This window comes from Protobothrops mucrosquamatus, unplaced genomic scaffold (genome assembly GCF_001527695.2).
Source record: "Protobothrops mucrosquamatus isolate PMUCROS unplaced genomic scaffold, P.Mucros_1.0 scaffold_50, whole genome shotgun sequence".
Taxonomy (NCBI): domain Eukaryota; kingdom Metazoa; phylum Chordata; class Lepidosauria; order Squamata; family Viperidae; genus Protobothrops; species Protobothrops mucrosquamatus.
Window position 1 is genome coordinate 1610362 of NW_015386126.1, and position 23018 is coordinate 1633379.

The following is a 23018-nucleotide window of genomic DNA, read 5'->3' on the forward strand; positions in this document are numbered from 1 at the left end:
CATTCCACTGGTTGCCCACTTTTAGCATTATTATTTTCTCTGGTTTTTTGCAAGTACACTGAGTGTTTCTGTACCAGAGATAAATTCCTTGTGTGCCTAACCACACTTGGCCAAATAAAGTATTCTATTCTATTCTATTCTATTCTATTCTATTCCATTCCATTCCATTCCATTCCATTCCATATTTTCTATTCTATTCTATTCTATTCTATTCTATTCTATTCCATTCCAATCATAGTTCTATTCTGTTCTATTCTGTTCTACCGAGTTCTAATCTGTTATTTTGTAATCTGTTTTATTCTATTGGGCAATCTGTTCTGTTCTGTTTAGTGTGTGGAATTTTAAGGAGGTAGAAAAAGAAATGCTTCTATTAGCAGGGAGTTTGGGACGCTGGACCGGATGAGGAGGAGGAGGTGGTGGTCTTTGGGGTTCTTAGTGGGCTCTTGAGCTTGGTTCTTTTCTACAGTCCTTCATTGTTGCACAGTCCTAGAATGATGGTGTTCCTAAGTTTGGGTAATGAAAACAACCAAGCTCAGAGAGCACAAAGGGCCCCTCAAATTAAGGAGTCACAACCTTCTTTCAGGGTTGTCTGAATGGAGGGGGACTGTAGGGTCCTTGGTGCTCTCTGAGCTTGGTGGTTTTCTTGCAGGCGTTTCATTACCCAAACTAGGTAACATCATCAGTGCTAGTAAGGAATGGGGATTGCTTAATGATGAAATTGCTTCCTTCATGATGTGGATTCTAGGAATTGTGCCCCTCTGTTGATTGCAAAAAAAGGATCAACTGTTCACCCCCACAACCAGCCATCCTGCAGTTGGGCTGGATTTTCAAATCCCGAGAGGACTGCCCGTCCAGTTGGGCCTTCCCTGGGTGTGGGATCAGGCTTTGCCAAGTCAGCCACATCCCCACAGCTCCAATCCGGGCCAGCTCTGCGAAAGGTTGCAGAACACGTGCCGGCAGCAAGTGCCCCATTTCCCATCAACAAGGAGTGGGAGCAGGGCTGAGTAAGAGCTGGCAGGGAGGCTGCTGCTCGTCTCCAAAGCCAGCCTGCCAAGCTGGGCGAGGTCCCAGCGCCTCCACCCTCTCCAGCGTGGGAGAAGGGAAGGAACCCGTGTCCATGGCAGGTGATTCCGTGGTCCATTTTGGAATGGGGGATGGCTGAGGGCAAGGTGAGGCCAGCCTGGGAGCCCGCTTTGCCCAGCGAGAGACAGAAAGAGAAACAGCAGGGGAACATCTGGTTTAGCTTTGGGGACATCTAGAGTGCAACCCGCAGCCAAGGGGTTGTTAAGCCTAGCTTAAAAATGTCTATTTCCTACTTATCCTGCAGATCCCTCATGCAGTATTTTTTGACTTCGCATCCTCCAGAGGTCTTGGACCTACAACTGTCCAGCTGGAAATTCTGAAGGCCAGGAAGCTTCAGGTTAACCAGCCTCCTCCACAGATGCATTAAGCTGATCAACCAACAAAATGTTGCAGAATAAGTTAATGTGATAATGTGGTTATAGCTAATGGTCCCTTCAGGATCCAACAGAGATTCACATGTCGATCATGTGGACATTCTTTCCTTATTGGTTATGAGCCTTTTCTTTTCATTCAGGGGTGTGTGTCTAGCAGAACAGCGAAGACCCACGGCCAAGACTGCACAACTAAAGCTGCCATCTTGACTTTTGAACACCTCTGCCCCTTCCCCCACTGTGGACCTCCTGTATTCATCTGTTCAACTTTGAGACCAAGAGGAAAATTTTGGCCCCTTATCAACCCCAGGAGATGGATGAGATTGCAATCTGAAAGCAATCTAATGAATGAGATTTCTCTTTTTCCTTCCTACTTTCCATCTTGTGAATAAAGACTTGGGGAGAACCTTGATTTTTGTCAAAGTGAGATACCAAGATATTGGCACAGAGTTATCTTCTTTATCTTTGTGTACACCTAAGCAAGTAAGCAAAATTAGCAGTATATTAAAGGCCATTGACCAAACATGGCTCCATTCACCCAGTTCAAACATCTAGAGAGAAAAGGTGATCTGGGCCATATGACAGCCCTTTTCAGTAGAAGTCTCCCCACATGTGGAATTCTCTGCCTAATGAGGTATGGATGATCCCACTACCCATCTCTTTCTTCAAAAGGCCTTCAATACTGTTCAAGGGCCTTTGCATCATCATGAGAAGTTGTGGGAGTCATAGCGATGTTTTAATTATGGTTAGAGGAATTATTAGGATATTCCTTATTAAATTTCACCCAGGGCTGGTATCAATTGGAGCAGTATATATACTTTATTTGAAATTGCATCTTTCATTTGCCACTTATTAGTATATTTATTTCCAACGCAATATTTATTATATGCTCATAATATGCTAACCTATTTTAACGAACCATCTTTTATAAAAATTAAGCTGATCCTTAAATTAACCTGGACTGCAGACCAGTCTGGATTCACACAATTTAATTAACCAGGTTGATTAAAGACGCAGTGGATGCATTCCCACAATGTGGAAAGCTGGGCTAGGGTTCTCCGTGTTTTGCATAAGCTTGATCCATCTTTGATTTGGGCTCTTGATTATTTTATGTACAAACTACCCTTTGGGTTAGTTTGTGGGTTCAATATATTGTGGAAAGCCATAAAAAAGGTTACTTCATAAACACATCTAGCTTGTGCGGCCAATAAGCCACAAACAACCCAACAATATATTAACCTAGTCTTATGCAAACGTGGTGGTAGACTTCAAAGTCTCCCGATGGAGTCATCAAGGTAGGAAAGAAAACCAGCCATTTCTCCATGAACAAGTCAGGGAAAGGAAGTAGCTTTCTTTGTGGCTAACCAAAGGATGGAGTCTAGAATGCCTTGTGTTGCCCAGGAAGATTCCCACCCAATTGAGAGATTCCAAGATTGCAGTCGTACTTTCCTGAGAAGCAAAGAAGTAGCTTTTACTGGTGTTATCGGACCCATCAATCTGCAAGGGAGGACCAGGGAGCTCGCAATGGGAGTTCCTCCAGGCTGGGCACATCCGCTGTGGAGCTTTGGATGGGTCCCAATATCCCACACATTGCAGTGGAATTTTATAGGTTGATCACGCCAAGTATAAGTGAAGTCCAATCATGCTTCTTGCTTATAACCACTATTTAGAAGACTAACACATGCAGATTCTATGGTGGCCTTGGTTTTACCATAGAATCATAGGTCTGGAAGGGACTTTGGAGGTCTTCTAGTCCAACCTCTTGCTCAAGGCAGGAGCATCCTTATAACATCTACTCAAATGGTTGTCCAGCCTATTTTTGGAAACCTCCAGTGATGGAGCACCCACAAGTCTAGGAGGCAAGATTCATTTATAAATTGTTTTGCCAGGAAAGTTCTCTTCTAGGTTGGATCTCTCTTTAACAAATTTCCACCCATGACTTCTTGTCCTGCTCTCTGATGTCCTAGTGAATAAGTCAACCCAGTCTCCTTTGTGACAGCCCCTCAAGTACCGGAAGACAGTTATCATTCCCCCAGGGTAGACATGTCTAGCTGCCTCAACCATTCATCCTCTGATTTAGCCTCCAGACCCCTTACCACTTCTGTTGCTCTCCTCTGCACTCTTTCTAGGGTCTCAGCCTCTTTGTTTTTAACATGGTGACCAGAACTGGACACAGTATTCCAAGTGTGGTCTCACCAGAGCAGTGTAAAGCAGTGCTATCACTTCTTGTTGTCTTGATGCTATCCCTCTGTTGATGTATCCTAGGACCACATTGGCTTTTTTAAAGGTAAAGGTTTCCCCTGTCCACTCATGTCTGACTCTGGTGCTCATCTTTGCTTCTTAATTGAGGGAGGCAGCATTGTACAAAGATGCTTCCATGGTCATGTGGCCAACACAACTATATGCTGAGGTGCACAGAATGCTGATGCCTTCTCACCAAAGTGGTACCTATTTATCTACTCGCATTTGCATGCTTTCAAACTGCTTGGTGGACAGCAGCTGGGGCAGGTAATGCAGTCTCATGCACCAGAAAAGTATGAATTACAAAGCAGCCAATGTTATCTTAGAACTACTTATTAGATCTGGGCTGCAGAAACCCCACCAACCACTAGATAGCAGCAAAAGGTTGGGATTTTCTGTCTCTCTGTTGCCATCTTGTGGTTCTTCGTGTTTCTGTAGCCCAGATATCAAAATCTAAACAAATTCTCTTTCTCTCTCTCTCCCTCCCTCCTCCCTCCTTATCATTGACAGAAGGTCCAACAAGCCAGGCAACACACCTCCTCCTGCTACCAATTCAAAAATCACCGGGAATTGTGCCCAAGTCAAGCAGGTTCCAAAACTGCACTGTTACCTCTTCCCAGATAGGCCTCCTCCCTTGTTTTGAGACAAGCCTGCAACTCCAGCTGAAATATGGATGGAGGTGGTTGGACACAGCCCCTTATTTATTCTGACTTCCTGGGAGAGAGCCAGGAAGTCTCTCCAAGAGCTTGTCCCAGAGCCTGGGATGCAGTTCAGTAGGTCAAAGCCGCCACTGAGACTGGATATAATGTTAGGGTACCTGGGGGAAATAATTTGGCGTCTTGGAAATGAAAAGGAGATGAATCTCAAGAACATGTTTTCTAGCCCACGAAATAGGGATTTTTTGACTCTCTGGAAGCAGCCAAATGTGATTCCCAGCATCCTTCACCATTGGCCAGGCTGGTTGGCTTGATTAGGAGTTGTAGCTCCACACCTTTGGCATTCACAGGTTCCTTGCTATGTTTGATATTCTAGAACAGTTTCTCAACCTTGGCAACTTGAAGAACGACTGCAGGAATTGGGTATGTCTAGTCTAGTGAAAAGAAGGACTAAGGATGATATGATATCAGTGTTCCAATATCTGAGGGGCTCAAACAAAGACGAGGAGGTGAGCCTATTTTCCAAAGCACCTGAAGGCAAGGCAAGAAACAAGGGATGGAAACTAATCAAGGAGAGAAGCAACCTAGAATTAAGGAGAAACTCCCTAACAGTGAGAACAATTAACCAGTGGAACAGATTGCCTTCAGAAATTGTGGGTGCTCCATCGCTGGAGATCTTTAAGAAGAGACTAGACAGTCACTAGACAGGCATGAAGAAGCAGAAGAATCTCCAGCCACGGGAGATGGTGATTCTTGTCCAGACACTACTCTTGGTCAGCATCTTTGTACAAGTTAAACAATCCAGACAGCAATTTCTTAAGCCTCTTAATTCCCAGCCTGTTCATATATGGGAGTGAAGCAACTTAAGGCTTCAACCAACGTGTCCACAGGGTGCGGTCAAAAAAAGGGAAAGAGGTTGGCCCTAAGAGTGTGATTGAAGCTCTACTGATGTTTTAAGGGGTATCACAAAGGAGGCTTTGATTGCACTGCTGTGGCCACCATCTTGCCTTTTTTGACCATACTTTGTGGACAACTCTGGACTGTGGTGTACAAAGCCCTCAACAACTTCATCCTTTAGAGTAGGTTCTGCAATGTCTGTTCTTTCACTGTTCTTGAGAGACCTCAATTCAAAGAACAACTGTGGACAATAAAGCCAAGCCATTGAGTGTGTTGATTCCGACAGACTGAGACCCCCCCAATTTTGGCTCCTGCTTAATTAGAGGCCTTCTCCTGTCTAACAGGCTCCTCAGCCGTTGGGCGTGGACCTCCCCAGGACACAGATCGCAGGAAAGCTGCCAACTTTATGCAAACGGCAGCCGGCCACGTGCAGCTAGAAGAAAATGAGAGAAAGGGTTGCGCAGAGGCTCTTCCTCCCACTTAATGACCCAGGGCCCCTCCCTTCTGGGCCTCTGGGAAAAGTAAACGGGAATAAAGAGAGGGAAATGGATGAGAAAGGAAAGGTCAAGGAAGTGACACTGGGTGGCCCATCTCTTTCATTCTTTTAGGGCTGGGGTCTCCAAACGTGGCAACTTTCAGACTTGTGGACTTCATTTTCCAGAATCCTTTAGCTAGCATAGCTTAAGTCTTAAGGCATAGCGCAACCAGAAAGTTGCCAAGCTTGGAGACCCCCCACCCTAGAGAAAGGAAGGAGGGAGGTAACAGAAGGTTTACTCATAACACCTTACAGTACCTTCAATATTATTAAACAACAGCAACTGCCCATCCCAGGCGCTTTGGAAGGACTCGATAGGTGAACAAAAAAGCCAAATCCAATCAAAACGTTTGGCTGACTGAGACCAACCAAAATCTTTTCTATATGTGTGTGAGCAAAAAAAAACCTGTTCTGCACCCACCCCCCACACACACACAGAGAGACACACACCTGTGAATTTAAACGGCAGCAGGAAGCTAACTTCTTCAATGACAGCTCTCTGTTTTTTCCCACACCACCCATTTAAGGAGATTTGGGTGGAACCAGAGTTGTGCAACTCCATACACACAACACATTCCTTCCTGGAAGGCAGCCTGATGCAAAATGACTTTGCAGGAAACAGCACTGTTCCTACCTCGCAGGGCTGGGGTTGGCAGGTTGGGCTCTCTGACCATGTGGCCATTTGTTTTTAGATCTAGGGGTATTATTTACCAGTATGGTACTATAGTTAGATCCTGGATTAGCATTAGAGCCAGTTTGAGCAACCCCTCAGATGTGGAAGCTCCCTGGCCTTCTTTTCACTAGACTAGACCAGGGGTAGGCAACCTTGGCTCTTTTATGACTCGTGGACTTCAACTCCCAGAATTCCTGAGCCAGCTGTGCTGGCTCAGGAATTATGGGAGTTGAAGTCCACGAGTCATAAAAGAGCCAAGGTTGCCTACCCCTGGTCTAGACAAGCCCAATTCCTGCAACTGTTCTTCATATGTTTTAGCTACCAGCCCCTTAATCATCTTTGTTGCTCTTTTCTGTACTCTTTCCAGAATCTCTACAAGAGCACTAAGCAACCCCCAATTTATACAAGTGGAGTTTCTCTGCCCAAAAACAGTGGCTTCCAATTTCTTATATCTAATTCTGGGATGGTGAGGAGGCTACCTCTTTGATCCCAAGACACAAGGGATCGAACCATTGGCCTCAACTGATGTGGTGTAGGCCTTAATTTTTTTAAATTACAATCTAGTGTAAAGAAAAGTTTGGGAACCATTGTCCAACAGCTTCCAACTACATGTTGGGGCATGTTTTATGACATATATGTGGAAAGGTGCCGCCCATTTAAACATAGCTGCTACTTACAGGTGGCTTGTTGGGAAACTGGTTTTTCGTCCTCTTGAAAAGTCTTGGGTTGTCCAATGCTTCCTCAGACTTTTGCCTCCGAAGCAAACCTAGTTTTGAAGCCCTGAGAGAAGAGAACAAAATAAAGTCTGAAGTCCAAAACAGTTCTCCTTGTGAGTTGTAAACTAGAGAAACTTTCTCTTTGCATAAGTAACTGCCATTCTTCAGCCCATCTTCAGAGCAGATGGAAACCCCCAATGGGGAGCCACGAAGGAACCTAGAACACAATCCACAAGTTCCATGGAAAGGAACAAGAGTTGTTTGAGAGGACTTCAGATGTTGCTCAAGCTAAAGCGTTTAGTATTACTTGAACGACGGAATGTATAACTTCTGCAAGTTCTCACAGAATGTCAACCACCCCAACTTGGTCACTTAGGAAAGAAAGACTCCTGGTCCACGGTTAACCAAAAGTACACTTTACTAAAGCCAAAGTGGTTACCGAAGAAGCAAAGCTGGATCTGAGGCTTTCATGCACAAAAGATAGAGTCAAGTTTCCTTGTTCCCAGCCAACCCCCTGGTTATCATGGACTGTCCAATTAGGTATGGACACATTGTTTGGGTGACGGTCCTTCACTTCGGGGGGCTCACAGAGTCTACATTCTTTTGGCGTGGCCTCAGAACGGCTGGTGCCACTCACAGGACCGCACAACTTAGTTCTGATTCCTCCTGTCTCCTTCCCTGCATCCCTATCTCGCTACTCCCTCCCCTCATTGCTAATGTCAGGCTGTCAGCTTGCGAGGCGTAGCTTAGCAGAATGGCAGCCATGACGCAGGCACAGACAACGGCTATTTAGCCTTCTCCAACATGGCCGCACTTTCTGGCATGTCTCCTCTGCTGGGAAAACGCATCCTGCTTTGAGGAGGTCTTGGGATTCAGTCTTTTCAAAGGGTAGGATTACCGTGAAATGTAGCAGGTGGCAGGACGTGGACGGTCTTGACCGAGTTTGGAAACTAAGCAGAATACCCCGCCCTGAGTCCTTCGGGAGAAGGGCGGGGTATAAATTAAAGTAATAAATAAATAAATAAATAATAAAATAAAAGAGTTGGAAAGGGGCCCTGGAGGTCTTCTAGACCAGGGGACCCCAGCTTTGGCAACTTTAAGATCTGTGGACTTCAACTCCCTGAATGTGAGGACAATTAGCCAGTGGAACTGCTTGTGGGTTGTGGTTTCTCCATTCCTGGAGGGTTTTGAGAAGAGATGTTCGAAATGGCATAGGGCAGGGGTAGGCAACCTTGGCTCTTTTATGACTCATGGACTTCACAAATGCTGGCTCAAGAATTCTGGGAGTTGAAGTCCACGAGTCATAAAAGAACCAAAGTTGCTTACCCCTGGCATTGGGTCTCCTGCTTGAGCAGGGGGTTGGACTAGAAGATCCCCAAGCTCCCTTCCAATTCTATTATTTTATGTTCTGTATTTATCAGAAGGTCATAAAAGGTGACCCCATGACTCGCAACCACCATTAATACATGCCAGTTACGACCCCGGGGATGCTGCAAGGGTCGTAAATGTGGAAACCAGTCATAAGTCACTTTTTTCAGTGTTGTTGTCACTTTGAACGGTTACTAAATGAATGGTTGTAAGTCGAGGACTACCTGTACTCAGCTTATTCACTTAATGGAGGTCTGGAGAAGAAAAGTTCCACTTTGTGGAAAATAAGGTACTCTTGCGGAGTAGAAAGAGCGTTTAACCTAAAGTTTTTGCTTCAGACCACAGAGAAGACCCTCCCAAGGGGGATTTCAAAGTTGAACTAAAACTTTTTTTTAGAAGCCCCCACAACTGGCAGGGGACCCAGCGTTTGCTTCCTGTTTCCATTGTGGCTTGTGAACTGTGTGAAGTGCCAATTCCGGTGTGAGTCAACTCTCCTGCCTAGGTTGTCTCGTTGGACAACGTTCTGGGTGAAAAGATTAGCAGACCATCCCCATTCATCGCCACAAAAACAGAAGTGAGAGATGCAGCAGAAACCCCCAACCCACTTCTTGTGTTGCTGCCTACTCCTCCAAGGAAACCACGAGGAAAGAATTAAAGCCTTGGAAGACTCTAATAGTAGAGTCGGTCACTGGGACCAGAGTTTTGTCTTCTGAGCTTTTGGATTTGTGCTGGAGTCCGTCTTCAGGGAATTTGTCTCTAGCAGAGTGTGTGCTTTGGGCTGTTTTCTGTGCGTATTTATATGGTGCCTGTTGTATGTGGGTTTTTAGATGTTGTTTTAAAGCAGGCATGTCAAACTCACGACGTCACATGACGTCGCGCATCGTATCGGAGCTTTTCGCCATTGCGCGGGCCGGCAGTTTGACACCCCTGTTCTAAAGTGTTGCCTGAATTTGCTTTCAGCTGATGAGTCCATAGTTCCCAGATCTTCTTTTTTCCCCCCTTTAAAGCATTGACTCTTTTCTGATCCCCTTGCACTATGATTTCTCAATACTTGAAGAAACAGGGTTCAAGATGACATCCACAAAGCCTTTCAGCAAAGGAAACGCATTCGTGGTAGCACCTAAGGTGCACCATACTCCACTATGTCATTTACATTACTTATGTCCACCAGAACTGTTGAAGGAAAAATCTCCATCATGGTTCAGTCCAAGCCGGGAATAAACAACACGGCGACTGCTTTAGAAAGGTTGCAGTTTATTGAATAGACCCAGACAGAAAGATGGCCCTGGAAGAAAAGAGAGAGAGCACATGTAGGGATCAGGTTTTTATACCCTCTGGAGCCTTTTGTTTGGAGTTGTTCCTGTGGCATGAACTTTGACCTGAGTCTGAGTGTGCCCTTTGGCATCTGTGGGTTAATCCTATTATGTCCCGTCTTAAGAGTGTGGTACGTAGATTTTAGGTGTCTTTCTAAGCTTCTAACTGGGGGGCTCCAACCTTGCTAGATTATTTACATCTGCATTTCTACAGAGCTGATTCCTGCTTGGGGGAGAGAAACTTAGGGCTATTAAGAAAAACTGGGCATTTTCTGCCTCTTTAATATTTCCTTCTCGGGGGGGGGGAGGGACTTCCCACAGAACACAGTGCTCCTTTGAAGACCCCATCCAAGTAGGAATTGAGGAATTGAGTATGGCAGTACTGTTTTCACCAATGAGTAGGCCCTGCCCTTCCTTCCGCTATTCACATAGCCACAAAACACCTTTTGTGTTATCAACATTCTTTGCAAAGTTCCTTTTGTGTTTTAATCTCTTTTATCTTTCTTTCTGCAGGCATTAATTACTTAGCGGTCTGGTTTCTTGGCGATTCCACCCGTTTTGTGTTTCCTATTCACGCGCCTAACTCTTGGCAGCCAAAAACCTTCTAGGCATCCAAACCTTTTCTAATATGCAGAAGTTTCTCCTCCTTAGAATTGTACTTTTGTTATCTTCTTGATGAGAAATTCCCGTGTTCCCTTTGATCTTACAACAGTTGTCTGTGGGATGCCATCATGCGTTTTTCAAAGCTTATATAAACTGGTGGTCCAGAAAATGCAGGCTAAATTTTCAAAAAAAACCCTGCAAGCTCAGGCTTATTCAATAAAATAATCTTTACACGGCAGTCGTATGCTGCCACCTAGTGGGCAAAATGAAAAGGACAGCAAGAATAAGATCCGGGAAGCGAATTGTAATTTTGATGTTGCTAGTTCAATCTTCTCCAGCTGATGGCCTCCACAGTAAATAGTAGAAATTCTCCCGTGGTTTGAAGCAGAAGACGACAGAATGTCCCAACTGGCAAGTTAGGGAGGTCAACAGTCATTTGGTTTAAGGAGAGTAACTGTTTTCTGTAAGACTTCCAGTGAACAGAACAGAGTATGAAGGGACTTTGGAGGTCTTCTAGTCCAACCCCCTGCTCAAGCAAGAGACCTAGACCATTTTGGACAAATGGCTGTCCAGTCTCTTTTTAAAAGTCCCAAAGTCATGTGAAATTGTAAATGATGTATCTGCAATCTGGCCTAATACAGAGTAAGGGTTATCATGAAGATTTTGTATTATCCAAAGACAATGCCATATAATCATAGGAAAAAAAGCTGTTAATGCCCAGAATTTATGAGGAGTGGAGAGATATATCAGCACTCAGTGGCTCAGGAAATCCTATTCTAGTTCTGACATACAGCTAGAAATATAACGCTGCTTTGTGAAGCTTTTAGCAACGGGAGATTTTTTTTCTCATCCTCCCCCCCCCCCCCCCAAGGCAGTCTGGTTAGATGAGAGCACCAATGAGTTACATTTATTGATGTTTGGTTCTCATAAAAACATTAGTTGAAATAAAAACACAAATCACTCAGTCCTTATATTAAGACGGTCCCTGGACGAGAACGATCGCCGTGCACGTACAGTAGTTCCTGACCGCTACTCCCCCACCAAAGCCCTGCCATCCCCGATGAGCAGCTCTTGTTAGTCAGCCTGTATCAGAATGTTTTTCAACCTTAGCAATTTTAAGGTAAGGGGACTTCAACTCCCAGAATTCCCCAGCCAGGGTGCTAGTTAGGGAACTGTGGGAGTTGAAGTCCCCAAATCTTAAAAGTTGCCCAGGTTGAGAAACACCGGCCTCTGCTTCCCGTTTCCTGCAACTCTCATAGATTTATTTTTTTTTAAAAAAAAAAGATCACAACCAGAAATGCACAAAGTGGAAGAGAATGGGAGGCTACCATTCCCCCCCCCCTTTGCTGGCACTGCCTCAGCATCATGCAGCTGCCAGTGACCCATTTTGGGAAAACTCCACGCGTGGGAAACACCACACAAGCATGCCTGGGCTTGGACAATGGGTGTTAAGTGTGTGTTCTGTGCTTTACAGAGGACACACTCGTGAGACTAGCAGCCAGAGAGCAAGGTGCATGAGAGGGCCCATGTGGCACGCTGGCCAATCACAAGGCACCCTTGGGAAGTTTGATTGAAATTCAGTCCATGAGCAGAGGGGTCTCCAACACTTGGCCACTTTAAGACTTGTGGACTTCAACTCCCAGAATCCGCTGGCTGGGGAATTCTGGAAGTCTACAAATATTAAAAGTTGCCGAGTGTTGGGAGACCCTTGAATTAGTACATTTGAGCTTGTGGAAGAAAATCAACTCGAAACAAGCCGGAAAATAGCTTTTCCCAGCTTTGCTTCCCACCGTCTCCCACCGTTCCCACAGGGTGCCAGGCTTTCCAAACCACTTTGGAAAGGAACATGCATCAGGGTTAACCATCTCCCTTGCCCCAACTGAAGCAGCTGTTAAAGGCCGTTCCCCACCACCACCTTACACCAAAGAGGCAAAGGCATTTGGGGAGTTCTCACCTACCACAGGTATTCTTACGCTGTGCATTCTGGCGCTCGCGTGAAAAGGGAAAAATTGTACCCTCCCTTCCTCTTCCTTACATGGGCCACCCAGGAAGCTGGCTAGCTAGCCTATCACCAGGCAGGACTCTCCACCTCCGACACGACAAATGGACGCCTTGGGCCAACGTGGACGAAGACGAGTGCAGACAGGTCCTCCTTTTGCTTTAAACTCTTACGCCCCAATTCAGAGACGGCGTCCTTGGGCGGCCGAGAGCGCACTTTTGTTGATGTCGCCAGATTGACAAATAATCCCATTTCCCTCCACTTGGAAGTGGAGGGAATAAGCCAAGGTGGTCAGTTCTAAAAGGGGAGGAGGGAGAGACCGAAGCTGCAGAAAAAACGTGGCCTTCCTTCACTCGGTGGACAGAGACGTAACAACGGGCCGTAGCCTGGACCATTGTGCCAAGGGGCTCTCAACAGGGCCGCTGCCCGCTTCCAGAGGCCCAAGAGGTGGGCCTTCAGTTGTGCCTCGGGAAAAAGAAAAGGCACTTTGGCAGCATAGCAGCCCCTCTGTAAGCGGAGCACAGGGCTAACGGAGACGCATCCACAGGAAGCCAGGAAGAAGCCTTGGAGTCTCCACCAGGTTGCAGGAACCGGCGCTGGGGCTGTAAACGGTGGGCTGGTCTCCCACCAGGCTGCGGCTGCTGCGAGGCGATTAATCTCTACAAAGAAAGGGAAGAGGCCAGAACCTGGGAACTCTACTGAGCACTGTCCCAAATGGCTTGCAGGGAGCCTCAAGTATCCAGGGAGGAAGAAATGAGTCCCTCCCCTCCCCCCAAGAACGTAATGCTGTACTCCAGCAAACACCACCACCACCCCCCGCCGCCCACCCCCAGGGGCTAGAGCAAATAAGATCACTACGCAAAAGTGGCCGCACAAAACTGTTTTTCAAGATGGCCGAGCCTGGCTTCCCAGGGCTGACGGTGTTGCTTTCCTTCGGGGAGGAGACGTGGCAGAGAGCGGGGAGGAAGAGGAAGACAGAGGCAGGCCGAGGTGACTGAGATCCCCCCAAAGACCTCCTGCTCCTTGGTCTTCTTTCACAGCCTGGAGTAAGAGGGGTGGGCCGGCAACGTTGCCAGCCGAGCCCTCTCCTTTAAGCATAGTCTATCTGAATAGGGCTGCGGGCTCCTTCGTTCTTATGGTCTGGGCTGGGCACGCTGGTCTTCCCTTCCCCGTCGCTGTTCTCGCCCCCACTGTCCCAGGATTTGGAAGCGGCGATGTAGTCTTTCACAGCAATCTCCATGTTCCTTGCCTTCAAGGCTGCCAAGTGCAGTTTCTCCAAGAACTCAGGCATGCCTGGGATGGGGAGAAGGGGGGGGGGGGGAGAGGACAGGTGAGTGGAGAGGAAAGCATGCCAGCTGAAGGACAAGAATCCAACACCTGCACACAGTCGGTGGAACCGGTCCACTCTCAAAAGCACTAAGCATTCAAAATTAGTGGTGATCCCAGTGGGCTGCTTAGGACCTCCCCCGTGCCTTAAGATGTCCTTGTCTTGAGATTCAGCTTGAAGAGCAATCCCACTGGCACCAGTTGCTACTAGGGCCCCTCAGAAATGCAGGATCTCCGCTCCTCCCAGAACACGGCTGCTTTGGCAGAGTAAAGCCCCAAGTTGCACTCAGGAGCAAAACCTTCTAGACGTCTGAACAGGAGCCCCACCGGAAATCTAGGGACTTGTTCTGCCAGGGCAGGGGTAGGCAACCTTGGCTCTTTTATGACTCGTGGACTTCAACTCCCAGAATTCCTGAGCCAGCTTGAAGTCCACGAGTCATAAAAGAGCCAAGGTTGCCTACCCCTGTGCTAGGGAGAAGCAGTGTACGAGTAGTGTACGAGTAGTCCTCAACTTATGACAACTGAGCCCAAAATTTCCATTGCTAAGCAAGACAGTTAAGTGAGTTGTGCCCTATTTTACTACTACTTTTGCCAGTTGTGAAACAAATCACTGCAGTCGTTAAGCGAATCATGTCGTTGTTAAGTGAATCTGGCTTCCCCCATTGAAACCGATGGCTTTTAGATCACCCGGTTCTGAAATCTGAGATCGCCTGAGGTTTTAGGCCCCCATCATCAACTCATTCTACCACTTTGGCACCCTGTCCTCTAAACTGAAGAATCACAGTCCCCAAACTCACCACTGGAAACCATCCAGCTGACACAGTACCGAGGGAACACCGTTTGTGGGTTGTCACTGTATGTTAGCAGGTAATCGAAGCCATTCTGAAACGAGAAACAATATCGACTAACTGCTGCTCCTCTGAACAAGGAGATCCATACCTATCTGCACGGTCAACTTACTCAATTTAACTCTTTGCTACATAAAACAAATTCGTGAAAAATAAATTATAAAATCAAAGTTGCTATGATAATAACAAGGAAAGAATCATGAAAAATCTCTCTTGCCGTAAGTCATTCGCAAGCAATAAAAGCTTCAGAAGTATCTGGCAGCAACTTTCTTAATAGTCAAAGCATTTTTTTGTTCCCTTTACTTAGCACAGAGGATTTCTGGGGGGGGGGGTGGCTTCTACAGGGCCAACGAGCTCAGCCAAGACCAAAGAAATGATGAGTAAAGCAGTTCCTTGGAACCCCTCGGTGTAAGGAGAGGACAGGAGATCGCTCACAGGCCCTCCAGACAGCTGCTCCCCCTGAGGCTGCTGCAGGGCTGAGGTTTTCTGTGGGTTCAACCTGCTCACAATTGCAGCGCAGACCTTTAAAGGAAGCTACGTTTGCAAACCTCCCTTTCTAACCACTTTCAATCATTCTGAAGTGGAAAACATGCAGCAAGAGGGAGATCACATTCTCAAACAAGTTTAATGTAATTTTTACAACTAAAGAAAGCCTAAAAATACAAAAGTTATCTGCTTAGAAAATCTTGACGCCACCCATTTTGTATAATGGCCATCGCTGTTACTGCTGACCCAACAGTCAATTTATAAAGCCTGACAAGGATTATAGAGGTGATATATAATGCATGTCAAACACTGAGGCCTAAAGTAAAATGTGTATAATAAGACAAAAATAGGAGTCAAACTCACATTAACAATTGTTGCTTCAGCTTCTGACATATTCCTGCTCCATGTAAAGAAAACCTCTTTTAAGTTTAGGATTCCTTATTTTTTTTTTTAAAAAAAAGGAACTCACCTCATCAAATGATTTGTGAGGATGGATAACCATCTGTGACTCATAGGTTCGGACACGGACAAATTCAGGATCTTCTGGGACATTTGGATGTTCAACGGCTCTGACCAAAATAAGAAAGAGGACATACACTTCCATAATCAATGAACCCTCAGTTCAATTCTAGGACTGCAAACACTGTGCAATTGCAAAGAGTAAAGATTATTTTGACAAAGATATGGGAGAATGGCTGCCTAGGACAAAGGGGCTAAAGCACTTTTTAAAGTCCAGGTGATAAGGTTTGAAGTGGTCCAAGCAGATGCCTCTCTACTTCACTAGGGTGTAAGAACAAGGACATAGAATAACAGGGTTGAAAGGGACCTTGGAGATCTTCCCTTACCGTGACACCAGCACCATCAGATTGTTCTCTCGGTCCACATCGTACCGTCGAACGTAAACATAATCCCGTGAATACATTGGGTACTGGAAAGGGATGGGGCAGAGGAAGAAGAAAGAGCAGAGTTGCTAAGACTGGATGGCTGGTGACTGTGCACCGGGGGGGGGGGAGAGGGGGGAGCAAAGGAAGGAGGGCCTTACTGGAAAGTGAGTGACCCAGTGCACCACCTCTGAGCCCGTGTCCCGGTCTCTCTCAATCACTTCCAGTTTGATAACTAGCGAGTCCCATTTCTTCCGATATTCTGTATCCAGCTAGAAGAGAAGAAGTCACACATTCTCAGTCCAGCTACCCTAAACTTTCCGTTTGCTAATGCAATCTAAAAACGGACTGCAAAGCCAACGTTGAAAATCTTGAGGATTCCTGATTTGTTTCCAAAAAGTTCTTCTCTCACCCGAGAAGGCAATAAATCCTTCATGCTCATTTTTGGAGTCTTGGGAGGTTAACTTGTCAGTCTCTCTTTTCCCTCAAAAGGGCAAGCATATGAGAATTCAGGAAAGAGTAGAGAAAAAACCTGAGTGTACTCTTTTGTGCTCTTTTAAACCCAGATCCCGTTCTGCAGAAGACGCGGAACAGGTGCAAAACAGAATGTCTGAGGGCATAAAAAATAAGGTGGGAGAATGAAGAAGAGACTGCAAGAAGAGATATTTGGGAAAGCCAGAAAGAAGCGTTGTGGGCCAAGGCCACTCCCCGTAATAGCACGTGAGTTTATTGATAGTTGGTCATCGGACTATCAGCTTTACCAAGGTAAGCAGCTTAAAAAAAGTATTTATTTTAAAAAGAAAAGAAGTGAGAGAAAAGACTCTCATTTCATTAAAGGAATGGTAAATTAGGGGAAAACGCATCCCAATTAAATGCTATTTTTCAATAAAAAAATGAAGCATCTTAGTGAGAGTTATAAAAAAAACAGTTCAGTGCATCTGATAGATACGTATATAAAGTTTAGTAGTACAGTAACAGAAAAAAAAATAATCGAAAGTAAAGGAAACGGAGCATTTAAGACTCGTTTCAAACTGCCGTAAACTATTTTTCAAAGTAGTTGAGCTTGCCACAGAATAAGTCAAACATTTCAGCTTGATTTTTAGATTTCCAGCTATTTTTGAATATGCATCACCCATTGTAACAATCAGCACTGGGGAAATCTACTTAGCAGATAATTTTGCCTTATTTTATTTGCACTATTTTGAACTATTTTGCCACGCTTTTGAGAGGCCCCTCACACTCCCCCTACGATAAGAATAGGAGAAACAGAACGTAGGCTGCATTAAAGATTTAAGCTGGAGACATCCCGCTGCCCAGGAGAAGCAAGAAGAGGTGTGGGAGAACTCACCTGCACGTTGAAAAACTGTCTTGGTGTCACATCTGTGTACGTTCCAAAGACTACAACAGAATTGGAAGAGGTTAGCAAATCATCCAGCCCAACTTTTGCCAGACGCACACATGATCAGTGTACCAAGACAAGAGTGAATATGAAAAGGGGAGGGGGCTACCTCGATACTGGTACACATGACCTCCGCCAACCGGACGCCTCCATAGTTTGAAATGCTTCTTCTCAACCACCATTTCCCAATTCTCCTCTTCAGGATCAGATGAGACGCCTTGGTAGGCGCTTTGCTCCAGCTCCTGGTTTTCTTCCGCATTGCTCTGGAAGAATCTAGAGATTTCTTGCATGTGTTTCATTTCTTGCACAGACCTTGGGAGAACAACATTGAAACATACCTACTTACTCTCTTCGGTTACATCTTGCATCATGTGTAACATTATTAGATTACTACATCTACCTGTCCCATCAGATCTGGCAGAAGAAACATGCTGTGGGTTCCACCAGGCAGGACCAAGCTCTGGAACCTCTCTCCTGAGGTGAGGTTAGCTCCTGCCCTTATGGTCTTCCATAAAGCCCTCAAAACTGACTGCACCCCCTCCCAGGCACTGCCTGTTCTTCTCCTACATATATATCATGTTTACTGCTATGCCAAGCAAGGCCACCATCCTTACAACGGCTTTCAAAATGTCCTCAGGTATTATGTCCTCTTTCAAATCTTAACAATGCAGGAAGAGATGTAAGGTTTTCCCTCCTGCAACAGCACCAGTATGAGAGGTCAGAAGCTGGGGAGAGGAGGCACCTCAAACCTGCAAACTGTCTAGCTCGTTTAGCTTTTTTTTTCATGATTTTTTAAAAACCATTTCCCATCCCTGGATTTTCTTGGTGGATTTCCCTCCAAGTACTAACCTGGCTTAACCCTACTTAACTTTGGAAGGACAAGTTAAGAAGCTCAGCGTTGCCACTAACAGGGCCTTTTATTTTTATTCTTTTGTCTTAGTTGTCAAATAGCAGCCCTGTTTGCACTTGATGTGGCACAGATCAGGCTGTGCCTCTATTCCTAATCTAACAAGTTAGTTACAGCCTGCATTTTGCACTCCTATTTGGGCAGCAGAAATTCAAGATGCACTATTATTCATACACACTATTATACACACACACACACACACACACACACACACACACACAGTGTGTGTGTGTGTGTGTGTGTGTGTGTGTGTGTGTGTGTGTGTGTGTGTGTGTATAAAAATAAATAAAAAATCGTATTGAAGTGGCTGAGGCCAGTGTTGGGGACTTGCCCAGTGTCATGCAGAGAAGGTCAAGGCAAAGTGGGAAAAACTGTACCAAATCTTTTTCATCATAGTTCAACAACACTCATCAGCACAAAAGCCCATTCCAGGGTCCAGGGGATTCCAGGCCAGCGCTTGGGCAAGAGCATCCTGGATTACACAAAGCATTCAATATTTGTGCAAGACTCAGTCCTGAGCTCAGCAGTACGCAAACAGCCAAAGGGTGTTTGTGCTGTGAGACCTGGTGCCCAAAAGGTTGTTTTTTTTTTTTTTTTGTTGTTTTTTGCTGCTTTAACACAATAGATTCAGCTACAGGGATCCTTTCCAGAAAGAGGAGAAACGTGAAGTACCCCCATGTTCCCGCAGAAGGTGGCTGAATCACCTTTAGTTTTGTAAAGCTTCTAAACGTAACACACATACACACGGCCCTCCCCATAAAGGGATGGTAGTCTGCTAAGCTCAGCAGCACAAAGACGATTTCAGAAAGTCTTTTAAAGAAGGCCGGTGGGAAGGAGGGCTAAGCAAGCCCCTCAAGACATTAATTCCAAGGCTTAGGAAATATCATGTTCAATGTGGAATCTGCAAAGACTCCAAACGCAGGAAAGACACAGTATTTCTCCAGGCAGCATGGACAGGAAAATGAGCCCTTTCAGGTTCTTTGGTCCCAAGCTGTTCAGAGCTAGAAAGAGCGCCAGAGGAATACTGGGAGCCATTGTTGGCAGCCAACTGTCTGACAATGAACTCACACATTCCCAGTAACTGGCCCCAGCTTTAGCAGACGAGATTCCTGCAGCTTTCAAGCGCTGCATTCACTTTGTGGCGTGATCGGCTCCTCCGGATTTTTAAATCCCGCACAGGTATATACAGTCTGCTAAAGTTAGGGAGTCTGGCCTCTGCCAGATATTCAGCACTTCGGCTGTCATCAGCGGCCCATGAAAAGCTGATCTGGAATTTATCATACAACACACCCTGCATAGCAGATCACACGTCTACAGAATCAAGTGCACTTCAGGACAGATAGGTGGTAAGAAACAGATCCCAACATATCTCGTCTAGGTAATTATTTGAAAACACACAATAATGAATGCTGTTTGCTTTAACCGGAGACTACAAGTCGTGCTTTCCTTCACGTGATAGATAATAACTCCCACAATGGTCAACAAGGCACCCATTATTATACTGACTAGGAATTAGGGAAACTGCAGAGTACTACTGTGTTTCCCTGGAAGTAACCCCCCCCAAGAAAGTAAACCCCAGCTTGATTTTCAGAGGTGGGCCTAATATAAGCCCCCCCAAAAGCAAGCTCTAGTTTGGCGAGCGTGGGAGTGGGGAGGGGGTGAAGCTGCCCCACACGCCCCGCACCCACTTACCTTGCAAGCAGGACCGCTGCAGCCAGGCGTCCCATGCCGTTGCTTGCAACAGGAGTAACGGCAACATCGTGAAGCGCCATGCGGCGTCCTGCTGCGAGCAACGGCAACGTTGATTGACCTTCCCCCCCAAAAAACTTTCCTTTCCCTGCACGCAGTGGCGGAGGATCGTGAAGGAGAAACGGCCCGGGGCTGGGAGTCAGGTAAGGAAAGAAATGCAATTCCTGGGGGAAGCAAGGGCATCTGGCGGTGGTGTGGCAAGCTCGCCCGCCCGCTTCAGCACCCTCCCTCCCCGAGCCTCCGGCGCTCCACCTGCCGCTTTGGTCGGCCTGGCCTCCCCCAGCTTGGCACCCTTCCCTGGCCTACCATCGCAGGGGGGCCCCCGTCCACTTGGAACAGCCCCTAAGCCTTAGAAGCAAGCGGAGAAGACCTACCTCTTCAGCTCCTCTTCTTTGATCCTTTCCTCTTCCCACAGGAACACTCCGGTGAGGGCTGCCATCAGCTTGCAGGCGTTGGCATGATGACCCTGGAAGCGGCGCAACAAGGAAGAAAAGAGACTCTTGCGCGCCCGCTCGGAGTAAATGTTACTGTACAGCTGCGCAATCTGCTGAGCACGCCTGATTCTCTGGCTGGTCACATAGCTGCACTGACTGGCCAGCAGGGACAGCAGGCTCTTCTGCCCGGGGTCTTGCTCTGAGCCTTTCCGAAGCCATGTCAGCAGCCACTGGTACCTGCCCTTCAGGAAGGTCTCATTCCACCACACGCACCCGGGGGGTTTCCCTTCGTAGCTGAGGAAGCGGGCGGAGTTAGCGTACAGAGAATAAAAGCTGGAGGGGGGCCTCCATTGAAGTGGATGGAACATTCCTGCCAACGCCTCACTGACCAGTCAATGCCCTGGGCAAAAAAACAATCACAACAGAACATTAGTCACAGAAAAGGCCACCAGTTTTTGGTATTTAGAATTCTCCTCTCTTGACAGCATCACAGTTAAGGGTAGCTTTTGTATTTCAGAGGAGAACCACGTGGATAAGGCAGCTCCTTCAACAATACATGTCAGCAATCTAGCAGAGGTTTATAGACCAAAACATACGCTGCAGAAACTCATAATAAAAACATCTTTGTTTTGGTCAGCCTATTTTTGTTGTTTAAATGAAAAGATATCTGTCTAGGCTGCTTTAATAAATATGCCAAAGCACAGTTAAAGAATAATTCTGCTATGCTGTTGCCTTATTGTTATTTGTTCATTTCATGTTGCTATTGCTTTAGTGCACCAGGTGTCAAACCCGCCACGTTGCGATTCTTTTTGCATTGCTGGCAATGAAACCGGCCTGTGGGCCGGCAGTTTGACATCCCTGCTTTAGGGTTATTTATTCTAAAACAATTTATTTCAGTCTCTTCCACGGAATAGAACTAAATACCTAAAAAGACTGGCAGACATGTCAGTAATAGATTTGTGTAAGAAAGGTTGACAGGCCATTTATTACCTGGATTTGGTTTTTACCCCCAATCTAATCCAAAGTCAAAGTATAAAATAGAATGAAATTAATACCTTACATTTCTTAAGTGCAGAGATAAAATACCTGGATTCATACATCCCACTACAAATACATGAGCATCATATGGTATGATATAAACCAAAAGCAAACATACCACTAAAGATCCAACGCATAGCATGAAACAACTCCGTGAAATCACTATAAAAATGCACAGATGAAGAGGGATGCTGGAAGCAGCAAAAAAGCAAAAGCCTTTACAGAATTTAAATTATGTCTCGCATTCAAACAAACAAGTATTTCCAAAGAGAGAGACTTTCCGCAACGCAGTGGAATCATTCATGAGGATAAGAGGGAGGAAAGTCAGCTACACCTCATTTTCTTCAAAAAGAAGAACCCCTTGTATCACTATTCAACATTTCCAGCATGGAAACCTTCCCTCTTGGAGAAGCAAGAGTCAAAAGCAAGAAGCATGCTTCCTCTAGCGCTATTCTCGGCATCCTATTATAGGCCTCAAAAGCAGACACAGTAATCGGTATTAGCAACAGGATCAGCTTGCTTCTTAGCAACCTAGAAATGACCCGGGTGCAGGAATGCTTGGAGCATACCTCTGAACAGTAGCTCAACCCAAAAGGGGGAACAGTGCAAGAGTCTTCTTTTGCAGTAGAGATTTCTGCAGCAGCTGCCAAGTAAGATTCTTCCAACTCTCAACAGTATCAAGAAAGAGAGAAATAGCCCGATGGTTAGCTGCACTCCTGCTGATCAAGAACATGCTCATTAGCTTGCCTGCTCTACCTAGAGATTAACTTGTGGTCAGAAGTGAGTTTGGGAAAAGGAGTAGGAAGTCTCACGGGTTTGGTTGCCGATCAAAGCTTTTGAGGTTGCCGAATGCTGAGGTGTGTAAGATGCAAAATCTAATTAAATACTCCAAGGTTTCGTTTCTTTGATTAGAAGGACAGCAACTCTTCAAATCTAGCAAATGGTGAAAGTCTAATATTCTATTCCAATTTAAAAGAATCCATAAATATCTGCAATCTATTTCAGAATTAGATATAATTAAAATATGAGAAAGGGAAAAGAAACCTTTAACGGTTGCACAATAAAGTAAATATTAAGTAGTGAGACTCATCTTTAACATTACAAACTACAGAATTAATCGATGCTAGCTCATAATCTTTATTGTACCTTGAGGAGGTAGTCACAGAATTAAAACAGTTCTGAATGAGAACGTGTGCTGTGCACCAGTGTTCAGCTGGCTGGGGAATTCCGAGAGTTGAAGTCTGCATATCTTAAAAGTTGCCAAGATTGAGAAACACTGTCCTACACTGTGGAAAATAAATCCTACAAGACAATTCTCACCATCAACAATCTCAGGTTCAAGAATAAAAAACAAAACAAAACACAAACCTTAACAGCAGAGTTGTGAAGGTATATTTAAAAGTCACCCAGGACAAATTTCAGAATGGATGATAAGAACGATTTCCACTAAGCTCTTGGAAGATAAGGAGAGTTACAAAATGGTGCAGAGCTTCTA

At 45.7% G+C, this 23018-nt stretch overlaps 1 protein-coding gene across 1 annotated transcript; it reads right to left on the minus strand.

Moving 5' to 3' along the window:
• Nucleotides 1–13519: 13519 nt before the first annotated feature.
• STARD7 (StAR related lipid transfer domain containing 7) lies at nt 13520–20853 on the minus strand. Its single transcript, XM_015811617.1, has 8 exons — nt 20426–20853; nt 17505–17707; nt 17345–17394; nt 16158–16268; nt 15961–16043; nt 15585–15684; nt 14579–14663; nt 13520–13748 (listed from the first exon to the last, which is right to left on the minus strand). Exons 1-8 carry the CDS (start codon nt 20851–20853, stop codon nt 13546–13548), a joined length of 1263 nt encoding a protein of 420 aa, XP_015667103.1. The 3' UTR covers nt 13520–13545.
• Between the last annotated feature and the right edge of the window lie 2165 nt (nt 20854–23018).

Bases quoted from the DNA above. Each gene is read 5' to 3' on its own strand.
- STARD7 (XM_015811617.1), bottom strand. From the start codon at position 20,853: ATGTTCCATCCACTTCAATGGAGGCCCCCCTCCAGCTTTTATTCTCTG. The intron at 15,685-15,960 runs GTAAGGGAAGAT...TATTTTGGTCAG, and splicing joins CTGATGGTGCTGGTGTCACG to AGCCGTTGAACATCCAAATG. The intron at 14,664-15,584 runs GTGAGTTCCTTT...TTCTCGTTTCAG, and splicing joins CTCACAAATCATTTGATGAG to AATGGCTTCGATTACCTGCT.